The sequence below is a fragment of the Sceloporus occidentalis genome, unplaced genomic scaffold, assembly GCF_023333645.1.
Source record: "Sceloporus occidentalis isolate IW3139 unplaced genomic scaffold, rSceOcc1.0.p SCAF_3, whole genome shotgun sequence".
NCBI lineage: Eukaryota > Metazoa > Chordata > Lepidosauria > Squamata > Phrynosomatidae > Sceloporus > Sceloporus occidentalis.
This window is the reverse complement of record NW_028316983.1, coordinates 249,727,076-249,747,174: the sequence shown is the minus strand read 5'-3', so window position 1 is coordinate 249,747,174 and position 20,099 is coordinate 249,727,076. Positions and strand designations below refer to the sequence as shown.

The window sequence follows — 20,099 nt, the reverse complement described above, 5'->3', positions numbered from 1 at the left end:
TCTCTTCTAGGTTTCTGCCTCACCAAAGTTCTCTGCTGAAGGGATTTACCAAATCTCAGTTGTTTTTAACTGAACCCAGCACAGCCAGCTCCCTCCTCCATCTCAAAGGGACATTTTGTGAAGTGCCGCTGGTGGTGCAAGATAAACAAAGGTGCCCCCTGGGTGGGCTACAAAGCCCACAGCCTCCTGGACGATGGCCAGGAACAGGGCCTCATCCTCCCGAGAGGAACTGGCCCTTGCCACTCACCTGGCCTCAGCCTCCTGGGTCAGCAAGGTCCACTTCTCCTGGAGGCTGGAGAGGACTCTGCTCCATTCCCAGCCTTCTGTCATGCTGCTGGCAGGTTCGGGCGGCACCTGTGGCTTCTCCTGCAGAAGGCGCTCCACGAGGGACCGGCGCTCCTCTAGCAGGCGCCTTAAAAGCTGTTGTGGAGGAAGGAATAAGGTGGCAGCAGGTTAAGGTTGCGCTCTTTTACTTGGGGGCTGCTTTTCTCTCCGCAGCCACTCTTCCTTCTGCAGCACCCCTGAGGGATCGCCTCGAAGCGGCACCATTTCCTTGACATTCCCCTGCCTGCCTGGCCGGCCCCCCTCCCCATTTCGTATTCCCCGTCTGCCCCCCACTCCACCACAAGACAGTTCCCCCTCCAGTAGAGAAAGCAGGTGCTGCCAAAGTCATTGGCTCCTGGACAGAGTAAGCAGAGGGCAAGAGGTCTGAAAGAAAGGGCAGGAATGACTTCCAAGCCACCATGGCTGTTCGGGCTTTCCCAGAGCTTGTCCTCCTTCCTCCAGATTGGCATATCCCACAGACAAGGTGGGCAAAAGCAGAAGATCCCCTCCCACATCTGGCCCATAACAATACAGCCCACCTCTCCAGAGCCTGTGAAGAAAGCCCAGAATCTACTTAGAGACAAATAGTCCAGTCGTAGCTATTTCTAAACTGTATTGTGACTTTTTAAATCCAGCCCCCGACACACACACACACACACACCCCGGCCATCCTTCCAAGGACCAAGATTCCAGCATCTCAAGAATCTCATCACTAGGAGGGACTTGTGCAAATGCCACTCCTCAAGCTGTAAAGAGGGATTTGCTTGAAAGAAAAACGCAGCCTCAGAGAGCGGCCGGACTCAGGCACTCGACTCCTTCCAGACAGCAGAGTGCTGCTTACAAGTGCCAGCGGCCGGAGCCTTTAGCCACTGCGGCCAGGCCTCCTTCTCTGCCTGCCGGCAGCTCTCCCTCTCCACTGGTCAGTGCCTCTCTTCCAGCATGGGTTTCCTCCCTAACTCTTCTCCTCATCCTTACCTTCTGTCGCTGACTCTTCCAGTACAACTTCTCTTGTTTTTCAGTTTGTTATCCTAGCACTTTGTGTTTGGACTTCTAAGGGCCGTTCCCACTCAAATGATTAGTTCTATGCATTAGTCTCTCCTGCCTTGTCATGACATGAATCAGGTCCTTTGGTGCATATTGCTTGATGGACCACTGCCTTGCAGCCCTTTTCTCTGGCAAGAAAGGCAGAAGTGGACAGACGCTCTCAAACACTGAGCCCCTGCTCTGTGGAGCCTGGGAAGAAGAGGGAGCCGCCAAGGCCCCAGGCCCTGGGAATGCTCAAAGGGCCAGTCCACACCAGGCCTCCCTCCGTTCCTCCTCCCCCCCTTCAGTTGGTAGGGATGAGTGTGGAAATGTGCAAATGCCTATGCGTGCTCCTTTGCAGGGGGCTCCCCAGGAAGAGTCTTGCTCTCTTCAAGATGCTCCTGCCTTCCTTCCTCACTCTGCCTCCCCAGAGACCCTGATGGTGAGACCCTTCCTCCAGGAGAAGCCTCATAGATTTACTGAACTGGATGCTCATCCAATCCATCCTCATCCTGCCATACAGGAAGACACCATCCAAGCCCTCCCTGGGAAAGATGGCCATCCAGCCTCTGTTTAAAAACCTCCAAGGAGGAGAATGTACCACCCTCCGAGGGAGCGTTCCCTCCTCCATTTCCAAAGGCAAACCGCTGCCAGGACTCCCCACAGCAGGGGCACCCCAAAGCCCACCCAGCCAGACCCAGAGGATTCACCTTTTGCTCCTGCAGCTGGGCTTTTGCCACCTTGGCCTCGGAGGAGGGCGGTTTCTGGTTGGCCATCAGGTCCTCCATTTCTCTGACCCAGGTGAGCAGCTTCCCCAGGGTCTCCTGCTGGGCGGCCTGGTCGCTGCTCCACGAGGATCCAAGGAAGGCAGTGGTCACCTGGGGAGGGAAGCAGGGCAGGCCTCAGGGGACGCTCTCTCTCCCTCTTAAGCCCCAGCAGGAGGGATGTGCCAGCTTTCACCAGCAAGTACCCCAGCCCCAAACGTGTGGAAGAAGGGACTGGGTCTCTCCCTCTTAGGCCCCCAGCAAAGAGCTGGGTCTGTCCTGACTTTCTCTCTCCCAGCCAAGCCAATGTGACCAGGGCCCTCTGTAAGAGTGCGTCTGTGTGTGTGAGGACAGGTCAAGGCCCTGCTGGCCCAAGATGGCTTTGCTGCAGACCCCAGCCCACCCGGGGGCAGTGGAAACACTGCATTTCCTAACCGCCAAAAGCCTTTTCACACTTCTTTTTTTCTGACTGGGACTGATTTTGGCATTAAAGAGAGATTAAAGCGCATTTAAAGCATCTTGCAAATGAAGTGGAAATGGCAAGTAATTGTACTAATGATTATCACGTGCAATTGTGCAAATAAAGCGATGCTGAAAATGCGTTGTTGCTGAAATCCCGAAAGTAAAAAGATGTGCGTTAATGCTTCTTTGTGGCCACTTTAATGGCGGGTTTTGTGCAATGTTGTGTGAAACCATCATGTGCAATTAGGCGATTTTTTCTGGGATATTCACGGGGTAAACTCCCAAACTCCTTCGTGTGATAAACTCCTGGGTCTCACAGGTATTCTCTCAGTATCACATTCTCTCAGCCTCAGAAGAAGGCAAAGGCAAACCTCCTCTTTAGAAGCTTGCCAAGAAAATCCTATGAAAGGGCCAGCTTAAGGTTCCTGTAAACCAAAAACGACTTGGGAGCACACAAGAGCAACAATGCTCTGCACAGCCTTGTAAGGTGGGACAGCATTATCATCTGTAGGTGGGCAGATAGGGCCACGGAGGACTGAGCCTGGCAACCCATGTGGCATGTGGCCCTCCCTCTCTCAGCAGTTGTGTGATGGACTGGCATCCTGGTATGCTCCGCACCCCCTGCACCCCCCTAGTGATGCCACTGGTCAGCAGTGGGGTGGGCTCCCCTGTGGCGGGGCAGCAAAGTCTGGACATCAGGGGGTTGGTCCTGGGGGTCCCTTCGGTCAGAAAGAGGGAGTCCTTTGACATCCAGACAAATAGTGTCCAGGGACCCTCTGGGTCAGGGATGGGGCCAGAGGCAGAGCCCAGCAGGAAAAGAGTGGGGAGGTGCCCGGAGTCCTGGTCCTCCTCCAAAAAGAAGCCGCCACTGCTGCCTATTAACCTCAGGCAGGGCTCCAGCGCCGTCCGTCAGGACCTTCACCGTCCGGGTCACGACGGGCTCCTGGCTCCTGTCTCCCCCGGGATACTCGGTCACTTCCACAATCTCTGTCACGATGGTCTCAGTCACTTCGGTCACCTCGGTCACCTCAGTGGTGGTGAGGGGCTTCCAGGCCCAGCTGCCCCCCGGGACCCTCAGTGGGCTCCAGGCCCCTCCAGCCGCCGCCGCCACTGCCGCCGCCGCCGCCGCCTCCAGCTGGGCCTTGAGGAGGGGGTTGCGGCCCAGACTGTCGTTTGGCACTTTGACGTCCATGTTGTTCTGCTTGGGGAGGGGGCTGCTCTGCTGCCTGGCGGCGGCGGCGGCGGCGTTCCAGCCCTTCTCGATGACCACGGGGCTGAGGGGGGGCTTCTCTGCATTGTTTCTTCCTGCTGAGAGGCCGGCTGCCAGGCCCAGGTCCTTGAGGTAGGAATCCTTCAGGAAGTCCTCCGACCGCCGGCTCTTCTCCCCCAGGCAGCTGGGTCTGGCCCCCGAGTTGCCCATGGCCAGGGGCCACAGCAGGCTCAGGCCAGCAGAGGGATGGCACGCCGCCGCCGCCGTCTCCACCTGAAAGGGAAGAAAGAGGAGCTGCCACCTTCTCTGGCCCCAAGTGGGCAGGGGTCCAGTGGGAGCCACAGGCCCCAGACCCAGGGGGCTAAGATGGACACGTCCAGGCAGCAGTGAAGTCGCTCCAAAGGAGGATCTGCTTTTGGAAGGCCGGGGGGGGGGGGCTCCCTTTGGGAAAGGAGTCCCCCGAGGGAGGCCAGCCTCGGGGAGGAGGGCGAAGGGCCCCAGCCTCATCCGCAGCCCCTCTGCCCTCTGGCTGGGAAGAGGCCTGGAGGGACCTGAGTGCCCCTGAGTGGAAGAAGGGAAGCCCCAGCAGTGCTCTTGCTGCCCCTGGCATCCCCTGGGCAATGGGCAAGAGAGGGTCGGGGGGGGAGTCCTCTCAGTGCCCCTGGAGCCCCCTCGGAGGGAAGGCAGGCGGTGGCCCTCTCTCGGGGAGCGGGGCCGGGGAGGCAGCTGCTGGGGCTCCGTCCTGGGAAGGGGCCAAAGGGCTCGGAGGCTCCCTCTCCCCTGAAGCGGACCGGCCTTACCTTCGGGCGGCGGGGAGACTGGGGAAGGGGCCTCCCTCAGCCCCGGGCCCCGGCTCCGGAGCAGGAGGGAGGCGGCATGGCTGGCCCGGCCAGCTCCGGCTCCCCGGCCGCCGCCAGTCTCCTCCGTGGGCTCCGCTGCCGGCTCTTGGCTCTTGGCTCTGCCCCCCCCGGGGTCGGGCGTTGCCGGGGCAACCCAGGGGCCGCCCCCCCGAGGCATCCCCCGGAGGAGGGTCGCCCCCTCCCCAGGCCCCGCCCCCGGCCCCGGCCCCAGGGTCAGCCAGCCCGAGGCAGCAGGAACCAGCCAGCAGCCCTCCCCTTGGCCTCCAGATGCCCCTGAAGGCGGCCAGGCGAAGAGCACTTGGGGCACGGAGCATCCCTGGAAGGGAGGCCAGGAAGGCCTTGAGCCGGCCGGCCATGCAGGAACTCCCCATCAAGGAAGGCATCCCCAGCCAGCCTCTGCTTCGAAGTAGACACCTTCAAATGACAGTGTGCCATAGGCACAGCCCGGGGGCCCCCAGGCAGAGCCAGCCCAGACCCAGTGTCACCCCCCAGACACCCCCCCCGAGAGAGGGGAGGAGTGGGCTGCCTGTAGGGAGAGAGCACCCGAGCCAGGCCTCCCCAGGAGCCTTCCTCCCCGAAAGGGCCAAGGGTCTGGAGGCTTAGCTCTGGCCAGCTCTGCTTCCCAGGATCTGATCCCATGCAGAGCCTGCTTTGCCCCCCCCCGGCTCACCCCCAAGACTCACTGCAGACCCCCCAGGAAGGAGGGGGCAACGGGGGGCAAAGGGTTCCTGATGCCAAGAGGGGGCTAGGCCCAGAGGAAGGCTTGGCCTTGCCCGCCCTATCCCTGGCGCCAGCCACACTGGGGCAGCCCCCCCATATCTCTGGCAGAGAGGACCCCCCCCCCAAAAAAAAGCCCCCTTGGCCACAGAAGCCGGCCCCATCCTCAGATGCTGGGAGCCGGAGGGTCCCCTCTGGGCCGCTGCCGGGCTTTGTTCGGCATGAATGGCCCTTTCAGTTTGTGCCTTCAGGGATGCGGAGGAGCCCATGTGCCCAGCGGGGCCAGAACAAAAGGCAGCTGGAGGGAAAGCTTTCAGGGCTGGCAGCAGCCCGTCAAGATTTGGGGGGGCTGCGCTGGGAGGATAGAGGGGCATTGAGGAGGCCTCGGGGATTAAGAATGTGTCTCTCAGTCTGTCTGTCGTTAACCCCTTGGAGGCCAGGCCACAGCAGGCCTCTCTGGGCACCAAAGACCGAGAGGAAGGCCGAGGAGGTCGGGCACGTCAGGAAGGAAGGAAGGAAGGACCCCCATCCCTGACCAGGCCAGCCCTGCAGGGCAGTGAAGCCACGCAGGAGGGCAGGGGGAAGGTGGGCTGCAGGCCACCTCAAACGTTTCCTGGTATGGAAACTGAACCCCCCACCGTGCCCACAGGCGGAATGCGGAGGGTCTGTCCTGTTAACTGGCCAGCTGGAACCCACTGAGGGTCCCAGGGGGCAGCTGGGCCTGGAAGCCCCTTTCCACCACCGAGGTGACAGAGGTGACGGAGACTGTGGAAGGGACCGAGTATCCTGGGGGAGACAAGAAAGTCCTAATGGACGGCGCTGGAGCGCTGACTGAGGTTAATAGGCAGCAGTAGTGGCTCTTTTTTGGAGGGGGGCTGCGACTCCAGGCACCTTCCCCCTCTTTCCGTGCCAGGCTCTGCCTCCGGCCGCATCCCTCCACGGTGCCATGCCAGTCCAGCACACAACCACTGAGAGAGAGAGGGCCACATGCTGGGTTGCCAGACTCAGTCCTCTAGGTTCATTGCTAGTGGCAATAGGGCAACCTGGCAGGAGGAGTCCTTTGCTGCACTATAACCCCCCACCTGGCTCTCCAGGAAGAGCTGGAGGGCCAAACTCCAGGTAAGCAACCTCCTTCTTCTCCCCAGATAGCTCTGGGACAGACTGGATGGTCCTTGTGGTCTCTTCCAACTCTACGATTCTATGATTCTTCTTGACCTGGCAGAAAAGGGACTGGGCCTTGGTGTCATGCAACAGCCTTTTGGAGGAACAGGGATGCCACCCTATGGCAAACCCCACAGGCCAGGGCTTGTGCCAGGATGCCATGGGAGTGGTGGTAGGGAGACTCGCAAGAGCCAGCCAGGAGCTTCAGGACCTGGGAGCAGCCATCCCTTTAAGCATAGCAGAGGACTAGCTTCTGGCCCCCAGGCTGGGCAACAGACCCTCCTGGGCAGAGCTCCATGTCCACCTGAGCCTTGCTCAGAGGGTACACACTCCTCCCTGTTTACTGGCCTTTGGGGAGTCGGAGCAACTACAGGAAAAGAGAATCAGCTCAACATTAGGAAGGCCGTAAGAGCTATAGTGGAAGAGGCTGCTGCCTCAATGGAGTGTGGAGGAGTTTCCTTCTTTGGAGGCTGTTTTAAAGCAGAGGCTGGATGGCCATCTGTCCCAGGGAGGAGGGCTTGGCTTAAGTCTTCCTGCATGGTAAAAGTAGGTTGGACTGGATGACCCTTGAAATCTCTTCCAGCTCTGTGCTTCTTTGGCCCAGGCCAGTCTCTCCTTCTCGGCTGCAGCTCTTGTCTTGCTCCTGGCTTGGCTTTTGGCCTTGGCTGGCTCTTTTGCCCTGGCTCTGGGCTCATCCTTTAGCTTCGGCTTCCCAGCTCCAGCTCCAGCTCCAGCTCTTTCCAAAGTGCCACCAGTGGCCCAGTCCGTGTGGAAGAAAACTGCTCTGCACTCTTACCCTTGTGTCTGGTCTAGCCAAGAGCTGTCCTCTCTGGTTCATTTATCTTGAGATTTAATGCCTGTTTATTCCCATAACAGAGTGGTTTAAGTACTGCTGGGCGATGGGGAGGGGGGCATCTGGAAAGTCTTGCCATCTGTCAAGAAGATGTTCCTCCTGATTCTTCTCAGGCACCCTATGGTGATCTGATGTGGAGCAGCAGCCAGGACGGCATGGAGTCCAGATGCCCAGGGCAGGACAAGTTCAGGTTTGCTTGGGGCCGTGGGCGGGGGTCAATGGAGCACCCCCTGGACCTGGACAGATGAAGAAGCGTATGGAAGAGGTAAGGAATGTTTGGAACTCCAGCTGATGGAGAGGCAAGGGATACCAAAACACAACCAGGAAGCCAAGTTCTTTTGGAAGATGCTGGCAATGATCTCGTAAGCCCAGCTCCTGGGAGGCTCAATTAACTGTCAACCAAAAACCTCCAGGCAGAGGAAACCATTGCTAAACAGACCTGGGGACTGGGAGATTAGCTTTGAAATGAGTCAGTGGCTACCGAAAAGAGCACAACTGACCAGTCACTCGGCATGGGGTTGCCTTTGAAGAAGAGTGTTTGGAAACTTGGCCCAAAGAGCTGTAGCCGGATTGTTAGCTGGCTCTGGTTAGAGGCCATACGTTTCCCTTGTGACAAAAGCTCCGGTGGCCGTCAGTCTCTTTCCAGCCACAATTCAGCAGAAAGGCCATATATCTTTGCCTCCGTCAGCCTGCCTGGTCCTGAGGGTTTTCTCAGGAGAGGCCCTCCTTTCACAGGCAAGGCTGGTGGGAATGTGAGGCAGGCCTTCTTCTCAGAGGCTACCCCCAGGCTCTGCACCTCTTCCTGGGGAAGACAAAATGACTCCCTCCATAGAGTCAATCTTTTCTATGTTTTAAACACATTGTATTAATTATAAGTGTGTGTGTGTGTGTGTGTGTGTGTGTGTGTGTGTGTGTGAACCTCTCATCATCATCATCATCCCCACCCCCACGCACGCATGCCGGCCATCATGCCCCGCATGCCCTTTACCTCTGTGGCAGAGTCTCGCTCTCGCTGGCCCGGCAGCCTCTCCTCCAAGGTGTCCAGCCAGTGGCGCAGGGAAAGCAGCTGCTCTCGCACTCCCAACCCAGCTGCCTTAAACTCTCCCCTCAGCCAGTCCCTGCGAGCAAAAACAGAGTCAGGTCATCCTCCACGCAGCTCCTGCTTCTCCTGCCCTGCCCAGAATTGACCCAGGTGAGATACAGATCTGGCCCAATCCCCCAAGCCTGCTGTTCTTTGGACACTCTTCTGCTCTCCCCTATGGCCCAATGGGGCATTTGCAAGCAGGTGTGCAGAGGGGGCTGTGTTTCCTCTCTGGGTAGGAGAGAGGGTCAGCCTGGCCTGAGGTCCACTTTGTGTATACCTTCAGAGCTCCTGGAAGCACAACAGGCTCAGAGGGGCTCAGAAGGCAAAGGGTCGGTGAAACAACTCAACTTTTAGAAAGAAAAGGGGGAAACATCTTGGAAGGAAGCGATACAGACTGTGAAGGGCAAAGCCAGAGACCCGTCACAGCCCTTGGAGACCCTCTGGACCCTAGGAAGCAAACCAGATGGATGCCCTGGCATCATCACTACCCTCAGGAGGCTCTCGGTGGTGTCTGCCTTCCCTCTCCATCCCCAAGGAGGTGAAAGCGAATGACTGCTTACCTGCCATTTATGTACAAAGGAGCCAACAAAACTGCCAGGGCCAAAGTGTGGCATAGATGTGCCAGTATTAATTATCCTCAAGCTGGACCTCCTTTCTGCCCTGCCAGAAATCCAGGGGAGCAGTAAGCGTTCCCTGTCAACCAGGAGGCCATGGCTGGCAGAGTGAGTGGTATAATCCAGAGGCTAGACTTTGTGAGATGGATGTCTGAACCAGCCCTGGTTTACCTGCCTTGGGGAGAAAGTGGTTCCTGCTGGGGTCACCCTGCCTCTCTGGTGGTGATACTCAAGGAGTAGTGGTTGGGGTTGGACAGCCTTCTTTAGGCATCGGTGTCTGGCGCTCCTCTCAGCGCATGAGCACCCTCCCACTCATGTTCTCAGGTGCTTTCCTTACAGCATCTCAGTAACCTGCAGAACTACTTCGTTCTCCCATGGACCAGTGCCTGTTTCCCTGCCCACATTCAGAGGCCTGGCTCTGTGCCTGAGACCACCAAGCAAGACTTGGCCCAGGGATCACCCAGGGCACACCAACACAGAGACCCCTGACCATGGCATGTCTTCTGGCTTGTCCAGGGAGGCGACAAGGGCTCTCCAGTGTTGCACAAAGGGCCCCATGGCTTCCCCATCCTTGCTGAACATTCCTCGCCATGTACAAAGACAACGCTTCTCCTCTTTGCAGCTGCCCCACCTTGGCAGCTCCTTTCCACCCCACAGCCAACTGCTTGCCAGTGAGTCTCCCAGCATCTCCTGCCTCTTCTAATGCAGCCAAAGTGCTTGCTGAACAAGGCAGAGAGGACTGAATGCCAAATGCCTTCAAGACAAGTGAACACCATTCTGTTGGTTGCACAGGGGACTCCAAATCGTACAGCGCAGTTGCCTGACTCTGCAGTGTGAATGCAGCCACTACTTTCAGCATGGCTGTGAGAGTCAATGGGTGGAATCCACTTTCCTGTTTTTTCTCTCTCGCTCTTGGAGCCAGCAGATCCCCAAGAGCAGTGATGGTGAACCTTTTACAGACCGAGTGCCCAAACTGCAACCCAGATCCCACTTATTTATTGCAAAGTGCCCCGTCCCTCTGGCTTTCTAGTAAGAAACTCTGGCAAACTGTGCTAGGGCTACAGCATGTGTGCCCACAGAGAGGGCTCAGAGTGCCACCTCTGGCACACGTGCCATAGGTTCGCTATCACTGCCCAAGAGCCTCCTGGTTACTGAATGCATGCAGCGAAGAAGAGCCAAGGCACCTTCCGTCCAGATGGCAATCCTATAAGATGGTTCTCCTCTCTGGCTGATCTGCTCAGAACTCCCATTGGCATATTTCTCTATGACCAGTCAAGGCAATAGGCCACTAGCAAAGAGCAGGGAATCACTAGTTTGCCCCTGAGTTACTTGTGGGAGCTGGCCTTTGGAGCAGAGGTGGCCTCTCCTAAAGGACGCAGCAACTGCTGACTTTCCTCTTCCTCTGGCAGAGAGGACCAGGGGCTCCTGGAGGAAGGGTCTGTCCTTTTCCAATGTGGGCAGGGCTCACTCCTGGAGGTCAAGCAGTCAGGGTCTGCATCTCAGGCAGGAAGAGATGCTCCAGAGCAGGCAGAGGACAGCGTCTACCTAAGCAAGCAAGGAGGAGTCCAAGCAAAGCCAAACCGCAACGCACTGCCTCATCTGTCCAGTTCCAAACAGCAAACAAACAAAAAGGGGAGATTCCAGGAGGCAAAGCCAAGCACAGTCCAAGATCATAGAATCCTTGAGCTGGAAGAGACCCCAAGGCTCACCCAGTCCATCCCCACTCTGCCATGAAGGAAGACGCTCTCATAGTAAAGTGGCTGTGGGGCCAGAAGGAGCTCCAAAACAGAGCTCCTTCTGGGTGTGTGCCTTGTTCCTGCAGCCACTGAATGGCTGCAGGAACGACACCAGGGAGAGCCCCTTTCTCCCATGGCTCTGGCTCCTGGGGTGCCCAGAGGCACGAAGCCCCAAGGACACCATTTTTCCAGACCACAGGGAAGCAGCATTTTGCCACTTCTCTGTGGCCTGGAAAAGCACCGGATTGGGGCCTCTGGGCTGCTGGTGAGGCTGCCCTGACCCCAATCCTCTGCAGAAAGGGGCAGGTGCAGGCCACCCCAAAGGGGTGGTCTGTACCACACCATAGTACAGCTTGTAGTGCATCAGCATACTACCTTAGCAGTGAACAGCATTACCAGTCCCAGCAGTATATACAATCATGGAGAACAAAGTCAGACAGCATGAAGAGCACTACAGATTCCTGTATGCTCCAGCAGCACAGAGAACACACAACACCCATACACTCCCAGAAACCCAGCAGACTTGCAAAGCAGTTATAGTCTGCAGATTGACTATGATGGCCACCTGGCCTAATTGGCCAATTGCTCTCTCATTTACTAATTGCAGGCTTACCTTATTCTGGTTACACCTGTCATTTGCTACACCTTCATCCAGTCACAATTTACTGTGCTGACTTGCACATCCTGACAAGGGATGCAAAAAGAGAGTCCATACTCCATGTGGATAGACTCCATCAAGGAATCCTCGGCTCTGACTCCATAATACCTGAGCAGGCCTGACTTGGAAGCCTCTTGTTCATAGGATCTCATAAGTAGAGGTCAAGAACAACAAGGCAGGTGGCGCGGGTTGCCCTTATTTCTTGCTGCCCTGGCCCAAATCGCCTTTCCCCTTCCCTATGTGTGCCATTTACAAGTTGCTGTTGCTGCTGCAGCCTCCCCTCTTCTGGCCTGTCTTTTGGCCCGCTTGGCGTTCAGAATTTGTTTGGCATGTAAATGGCCTCACTCAAATGCTCCTTCTGTTCGCTAGCCATGCCGCCTGGCTTTCTGTGGGGCAGTTTTCAAGCCCCTCCGCCCCCGACAAGGGCACACTCTAAACTGATTCCTGGCTAAAAACTCTTGTTCTCTTTTGTTTTCTTTCAGTGGCTTCCCATGAAACGGAATCCTTATCCTGAAGCTGGAATTTGCATTGAGACAAATTCTCCTGTTGGCACTAGTGGAGGATTTCCCCAGCCCACAGTTTGCAGAGGGATTTTCCTTGGCACTTGTGTGTGTGTGTGTGTGTGTGTGTGTGAGAGAGAGAGAGAGAGAGAGAGGCTGGTGCCAATCCCATGAATTACTAGCCCTCCCAGGATGCAATCTGGACAGAGATAGATGCTAGTTGCCTTCTGTGCCTCTGCAATTTTAAGTCTCCTGGGTAGGATGCAAGGGTCATTTCAGAGCCGCTCCTTCTCACTAGTGGTCACTTGCACAAAAGGTGTTTCTATATGTTGATAGCAGGGCCTGCAACCTCCCCTCCTGCTTTTCAGCCCAGAGCCCCTTCTTCCTTCTGTTTGGCTGTTGGGCATGGAAGGACGCCAAGGGCAAGCTGGCATGGCTTTGAGCTGATGTAAAGGGCAGCTTCCACTTCATTTAATGTATTCGAGGAGCAGACTGGCAGATGCCAAGGCAGGCTGCTCCTGTGGCTGCGGCACTCAGTGCATGGAAAACCAGCTTTCCTCTCAGATGCCCAGGCCTGCCTGGCACTGGGTCTCTCTGTGACGCCCACTTACATGGCCCTGCAGCCCTTCCCACAGAAAGCTGGTGGGTCTTGTTTTGGGATTTTCTGTTTTAAAGGTAGACTCAAATACAGGGTTTGCACAATCCTGAAAACATTCTTCCTGGGAAGGGGAGGAATGAGAGCCTCCTTGTGGTATTGGCTGAAGGGCAGCGGGTATGGCATACTTCAGTGCCAAGGGTACCAGCTTGGCATGCTGAGCATGTCTTCATTTCCATCTAAAAGGGACTCTTCTGCAACAAACTCTCTCCGTGGCACCACACACACACTCTACTGAAGGCATAGGATTTTGGGATGAGCTTTCCAGGTCCAGAGAAATCCTCTCCCCCAAGGTGCCAGCCTTCATTACACGAGGACTTAGCCTTGAAAAGTGTGGGTGGGTGGGGGGGAACAGATGCCATGGTCCTGGGTCAAAGGCACATTTGGTGGCTGGTTTGTTTTTCAGTGAAAGCCATCTGTTCAACAGATGAGCTGCAGGTTGGCTGAGCTGTGGCATGGTCAAAGTGCCAGGCAAGGTTCCTGTATGGCCCTGGGAATGAATCGTCCCCAAGGCGGTCTGCCTCCTCTGGTGCGCTCCATGACCTAACGCCTTAGGGAGCTGGGGATGTTTAGCCTGGAGAAGAGACAGATAAGAGGTGATATGAATGCCCAGTTTAGGGATTTGAAGGGATGTCACATTGAGGAGGGAGCAAGCTTGTTTTCTGCTGCTCCAGAGACTCGGACGCAGAGCAACGGATGCAAGCTCCAGGAAAAGAGATTCCAGCTCAACATTAAGAGGAACTTCCTGAGAGTAAGGGCTGTTCGACAGTGGAACACACTCCTTCCTCAGAGATTATAGTGGAGTCTCCTTCCTTAGAGGTCTTTAAACAGAGGCTGGATGGCCATTTGTCACTGGGGATGCTTTGATTGAGAGTTCCTGCATGGCAGAATGGGGTTGGACTGGATGGCCCTTGGGGTCTCTTCCAACTCTACTATTCTATGATTCTATGACCTGCTTTCCTGACATGCAGGAGAGCAGAGAGCAGGAGGCTCAGCTGCCAACCTGTGTTGGTGCTGGAGGGCATGCCTTTATTGCCACCCTCCTTGGTTTGTTGGCAGGCTGTGATGGAAAGCAATGCCATCTCTGCCCACTTTCTCCTTCCCTCCAGGTAAAAGAGTCAAAGTGGTTAACCCTTTTCTAGCTGGAGTGCCAAGACATCTGATAGTCCTGATGAGGAATCTGCTGCACTCAGGACAAGAGGCCATTGTCAGAACAGAACACGGAGAAACAGAATGGTTCCCAATTGGGAAAGGAAGTCAGACAAGGCTGCATCCTCTCACCTCATTATCTGTTCCACTTGTATGCAGAACATAGTGTAAGAAAAGCAGGCTTGGACACAGGAGGAGGAGGAGGAGGAGGAGGAGGAGGAGGAGGAGGAGGAGTGGAAAGAGCATCCACCGGGTTCTGAGATAAGCAGATGACACCAAAAGACTGGCAGAAAACCTCCCAGACCTGGAGCGATCACTAAGGAAGGCCAAGGAAGAAAGTGCAAAGGAAGGCTTAATGTTGGACAGAAAGAAAACCAAAAGAATGACCACGGTTTTGAAATAGACAATGAAGAAATAGAAATAGTGGAAGACGTCTCATATCTGGGATCAAACATTGACAGGAATGGGGACTGCAGTCAGGAAATCAGAAGAAGCCTAAGAATGGGAAGGACTGCTATGAAAGAACTAGAAAGATCCTAAAATGCAAAGATATACAACTGAACAGAAAAGTTAGATTCAAAGAAGCCATTGTATTCCCTGTTACCACGGATGGATGTGAGAGCTGGACAGTCAGGAAAGAAGATAGGAAGAAAATCCATTCCTTTGAAATGAAGTGTGGCTGGAGAAGAGCACTGAGGATCCCATGGACAGCAGCCAAAAGGACAAACCAATGGGTCCAGGAGTAGATCAAGCCATAAACCTCCCTGGAAGAAGCCAAGTTGACCAAACTGAGGCTGTCTTTCTTTGGACACATCACGAGACAGAAGGACTCATTGGAAAAGACCATAATGCTGGGAAAGGTGGAGGGAAGGAGGAAGAGAGGAAGGCCACATGCAAGATGGAAGATGGACTCTATGAAGGAGGTCACTATGGGCTTTATAGCGTTGCTGGAATTAAGCCACACAGGGGAGCACAGGGATCTTGGGGATGTCTCATCCATAGGGTCACCATGGGTTGAGATTGACTTGAGGGCAGTTAACAATAACAAGGCTGCTAAATCTCTCTCTTAAAAGTAATGCTCAATGGGATTTGTACTTGCTGATGAGGGTTGCTGTCTCTCTCCTGGAAAGGAAAACGGCCGGCCATACCCACTCATTTCCACAGACTGAGGAGTTCACATGGGGATGATGGCTTTCTCACCCGAGCCACATTTGGACAGACTAAAAGCACCCAGGGGAGAGAGTACAGTTTAAAAGTTAAGAGGAAGCGCTTGCGCCTCCTCTGCACATATCTGTGGGACATCCCAATGTTTGTTTCCCCGAGTGACTGGGAGAGAGAAGGAAAAGACTAGGAATCGAACAATGGTTGGGGATGCTGATTGCTCAGGCGGTGCAACACAGCATGGGATGGGATTCTCCTCAAGCATCTTGAGGACAACGAAGGTCAGCAGAAGCCAGCGTGGGTCTGTCAAGGACAAATCCTGCTAAACCTATATCACACACACACACAATAAATATGAAAATCAGGTGCCCAGTTTAGTAGAGGGCGGGAATGCTGCAGATGGAGTTTATCTGAGTGACAGGAAACCAGAATTATGAAAGATCTAGAAACCATGAAGCCCTGTGAGGAATGGCTTAGGGAGCTGGGGATGTTTAGCCTGGAGAAGAGTCAGTTAAGGGGTGATATGACAGCCCTGTTTAAATACTTGAAGGGATGTCACAATGAGGAGGGAGCAAGCTTGTTTTCTGCTGCTCCAGGGAAAAGGACACAATGCAATAGGATGCAAGCTCCAGGAAAAGAGATTCCACCTCGACATTGGGAAGAACTTCCTGACAGTAAGTGCTAAGAGATGGTTAAGAGGGGACATGACAGGCCTACTTAAGTATTTGGAGGATGCCATACTGAGGAGGGAGCAAGCTTATTGTCTGCTGCTCCAGAGAATAGGACAAGGAGCGACAGATTAAAACGACAAGAAAAGCGAATCCACCTGAACATTGCCTGCGGAGGCTAGTGGCGTCTTCTTCTTTGGAGGCTGTTTTTAAACAGAGGCTGGATGGCCATCTCTCCCAGGGAGGGCTTGGGTTGTGAGTTCCTGCATGGCAGAAGGGGGTTGGACTGGGTGGCCCTTGGGGTCTCTCCCAACTTTATGATTTTATAATTCTGTGAATATGAATGAACAGTGTGATGCTGCAACAAAGAAGGCAAAGACTATTTTAGCCTGCATTAGTATCTGGGTGATTCCAGAGGATTTTACGAAGCTCTCAAAGCAGTGTTTGGACCTACATATCAGGTCCAAAGCTCCCTATACAGTACAGATGGTCAAACACTAATCACAGATGAAGCTTCCATTCTGAACCGATGGGCTGAACATTTCCAAAGCCTCTTTAGTGCCAACCGAGTCGTCCAAGACTCAGCTATTCAACAGATGACACAACAACCGATGAAGAAGGAATTGGACATAGCTCCCACTTTGGAAGAGACTCTTAAGGCCATACAGCAGATGAAGAATGGCAAGGCTGCTGGGATTGATGGAATTCCACCTGAAGCTTGGAAACAGGGAGGTCATGCACTCCATGCTAAACTCCACAAACTCCTTGTGAGTTGCTGGGAAAAAGGCGAACTGCCATCAGATCTCTGAGACACAGTCATCATCATCACCCTGTACAAGAAAAAAGGAGCAAAATCCGATTGCTCAAACGATTGAGGTGTAACACTGCTCTCCGTCGCTGGAAAAATCCTTGCAAGGATACTCCTGAACAGATTAGTTCCTGCCATTGGAGAAGAACTTCTGCCTGAAAGCCAGTGCGGCTTTATAGCTAATAGGAGCACTACAGCTATGGCATTTGCCCTTAGACAACTGCAAGAGAAATGTAGAGAGCAGAACAAAGGACTCTATGTAACATTTGTTGAACTCACCAAACCTTTGACACTGTGAGTAGAAAAGGTCTGTGGCAGATCCTGGAACGACGAGGATGCTCCCTCAAAATGATTACTCTGTTACATGAGGGCCAGCAAGGTCAAGTCTCTCGGAGCCCTTTCTAATAACTAACGGTGTGAAACAAGGTTGTGTTCTCGCTCCAACTCTATTCACAATCTTCTTCAGCATGATGCTCCAAAGGGCTATGGCAGATCTCAAAGAAGAAGATGATGGCATTTACATATGCTACCGTACTGATGGTAGCCTGTTTAACTTAAGCCGCCTGAGGGCCCGCACTAAGACTCTCAACTATCTAGTCCGTGAGCTGCTTTTTGCTGACGATGCTGCCCTCGTTGCCCATACGGAAGCAGCTCTGCAGCGCCTAACATCTTGTTTTACTACAGCTGCAGAGCTCTTTGGGCTGGCAGTCAGTCTGAAGAAAAGGGAAGTTCTTTACCAGCCTCACCTCAGGAAGAACACTACCATCCCCACATCACTGTAGGCACATCTGTGCTTATGTCCGCCCAGCAGTTCACCTGCCTGGGAAGCATCATCTCCTCAGATGCCAAGATTGATAAAGAGATCGATCACAGACTGGCAAAGGCATATAGCGCATTCGGAAGGCTTCACAAAAGAGTCTGGAGTAACAAACACTTGAGGCGAAGCACCAAAATCAGTGCGTATAGAGCCATTGTAGTGTCTGTTCTCCTCTATGGGTCACCTATCGCCATCACCTACGACTCCTTGAACGCTTTCATCAGCGCTGTTTATACACAATTCTAAATATACACTGGACTGACTATGTGACGAATGTTGCTGTCCTTGAGCAAGCAGGGATCACTAGCATTAAGGCCATGCTATTGAGGACGCAGCTGCGCTGGGCAGGACACGTTTCTAGGATGGAGGACCATCGCCTCCCTAAAATAGTATTCTACGGTGAACTCGCCATGGGTCAAGAGCGTAAGAGGGGCGCCCTAAAGAAGAGATACAAGGACTCCCTGGAACAACATCTCAGGCTTGGCCAAATTGATCACCAACAATGGTCCTCCCTGGCCTCGCATCGGGAGGCATGGAGACACACTATCCACGATGCTGCAGCCTTTTTCGAAAGCTCACGGCGAAGGAGTCTCGAAGAGAAATGACAACGCAGAAAGAACCGCAACCTGGAAAGATCACCCAAGGAGACTTTCTGCTGTGCTTTCTGCAACCGGACCTGTTTGTCCCGGATTGGCTTTTTTAGGCGGGTTACACACCGCCATTTAGTACGTATTCTATATGTACTAGGGTTAGGAAGGGGCGGTGCTTCCGCACCCCCCTAACCCTAGTACGTATAGAATACGTACAAGATGGCGGCGCCCTGTTCATACGGGCGCCGCCATCTTTACGTATCGGACGCATAGCGTCCAGACATGTCGCGCCGCCTATGACGTCGCGAATGCGCCAGCGGCGCCTCACGACATCACAGAGGCGCCGCAAGAAGGAGCTCCATTTTGGAGCTCCTTTTTTGCTCCGTGTGGGAGCCGCGCGGTGTGACTGCTACGGCTCCCGCACGGAGCAAGCGGCGGTGGCAGTCTGTAGCCCGCCCATGTCACCAAGGCGCTTGTAGAAGAGGAAATAGAGGCAGAAGGAAAAGAAATACAATGGTTTGGGTATTTGCAAATAAAAGGCAAATTCAAACAAGAGAATATAACAGAGGGTTTTGAGAAAAGGGAGAATGAAATTGATAAAATAATTTGCAGAGAAGACAAAGGAAAAATTGCTAAACTGTATAAGGTATTAATGGAATATGAATTAGAAAGTGAAAATGTGACTGAGAATATGATCAAATGGGCACAGGAATTGGGCCATACGATATCAATGGATGACTGGGAAAACGCGTGGAGAAGAACTGCAAAATTCACGGTGGCACAGGACTTAAAGAACATGATTTGAAAGTATTTAACAGGCGGAACTTCACCCCGGTCAAAATCGCCAGAATATATAAGATGAGTGAAAACAAGTGTTGGAAATGTCGAAATGATCCTATGTGGTGGGGATGCCCAAAAATGAAATGTTTTTGGAAAGGAATCCACGAGGCCATACAAAAAGTATTCAAAATAAAATATCCTATGACTGCTAAATGTACCTTTTAAATATGACTTCTTTTATGGGAATTGAGAATGAGCGAAAATACTGGGAAATTATTCTTTATTTAATAACAGCCGCTAGAATTCTGTTGGCAAAAAACTGGAAAAATAAGAATATAGCAGATATGGAGGATTGGATCCAAAAAGTGTTGGAGCTAAAAAAAATGGATAGATTGACTATGAAGATAAAAAATAAAGAAAAGGAATGCAAAGAGTGGGAAACAGTGGACAACTTCCTGAAAATAAATTGGAAAATTTAGAAAGAGAATAAAGAAAATAAAACGATTAAGGTCATAGTTTGTGTGTAAAATGAGGAAGAATAATGAAAGGAGATAAGAAGAGAAGAAAATGCTTGGAGAGATGAGAGGAGGAGTAAAGCAAAGATGTATTGCTAGTTCTTATGAAAGCTGTAAGTGCATGGAGCATCAAGAATAAGATGTAAATAGAATTATATTATAATATTGTAATAGTGTAGATATGTATATATATGTATGTTGTATGTCAATGTATGTTATGTATGTAATGTTATAATAAAGGAAATTATCAATTTAAAAACAAAGCGCGGGATCATGAGTCCTTCCTGAATCGTCCTTCGCGAAGCAAAGCCAGAGAGAGAGTATCACAGTAGAAGCATAGTTTCCAAATGGTGGGGAGTAACAGTCCCGCTGTATTCTGTGCTGACCAGGCCTCATCTGGAGTCCTGTGTTCAGTTCTGGGCATCTCATTTTAGGAAGGATATAGACAAGCTGGAGCGAGTTCAGGGAAAAGCAAAAAGGATGATAAGAGGTATGGAGAACAAAACATAGAAGCAAAGGTTGAAGGAGCTGGGCATGTTCAGTGTGACAGAGAAGACTGACATGAGCGCATGCTCCAAATACCACCAGAGAAGAGGGAGCAGGATAGGAGCAGGTCTAAGGGATGTAAATGGCAGGAGAGTAGATTCCGATTGAACATGAGAAGTTACTTCTTGCCAGTAAGAGCAGTTTGGCAATGAAGCCACTTCCCTGGAAAAGTGCTGGGGTCTCTTTTCTGGAAGAAGAGGCTGGACAGTTACCTGCCAGGGATGATATAGCTGGAAACCCTCTGCATTGCTGGCCTCTGCGGACCCTTCCTACTCTGTGATTCTCTATCTCCTTTGTGTGTTTATTTAGACATAATGCCAATCAGGGACGTCCAAGGTGTTGCTGCGTTTAATCAGAAATGTTAACAAGCGGCACCACAAACAGGAATCACAAGTCGGTGCCATTCCAGGGTGTTTGCAGTGCGCCAGTGATGGAGGACCGACA

At 53.2% G+C, this 20,099-nt stretch overlaps 1 protein-coding gene across 1 annotated transcript in view; it reads right to left on the bottom strand.

Moving 5' to 3' along the window:
• The window catches only part of LOC149317796 (microtubule-actin cross-linking factor 1, isoforms 6/7-like), a 50,344-nt gene extending 46,304 nt beyond the window's left edge, over positions 1 to 4,040 (bottom strand). Inside the window, exons 1-3 of the mRNA XM_089518418.1 lie at positions 3,457 to 4,040; positions 2,058 to 2,225; positions 248 to 420 (exon numbers count right to left, since the gene is read on the bottom strand). Of these exons, the coding sequence (XP_089374544.1) occupies positions 248 to 420; positions 2,058 to 2,225; positions 3,457 to 3,993 (878 nt within the window). The 5' untranslated portion in view covers positions 3,994 to 4,040. The remainder of the gene's footprint in view (positions 1 to 247; positions 421 to 2,057; positions 2,226 to 3,456) is intronic.
• Positions 4,041 to 20,099: the final 16,059 nt, after the last annotated feature.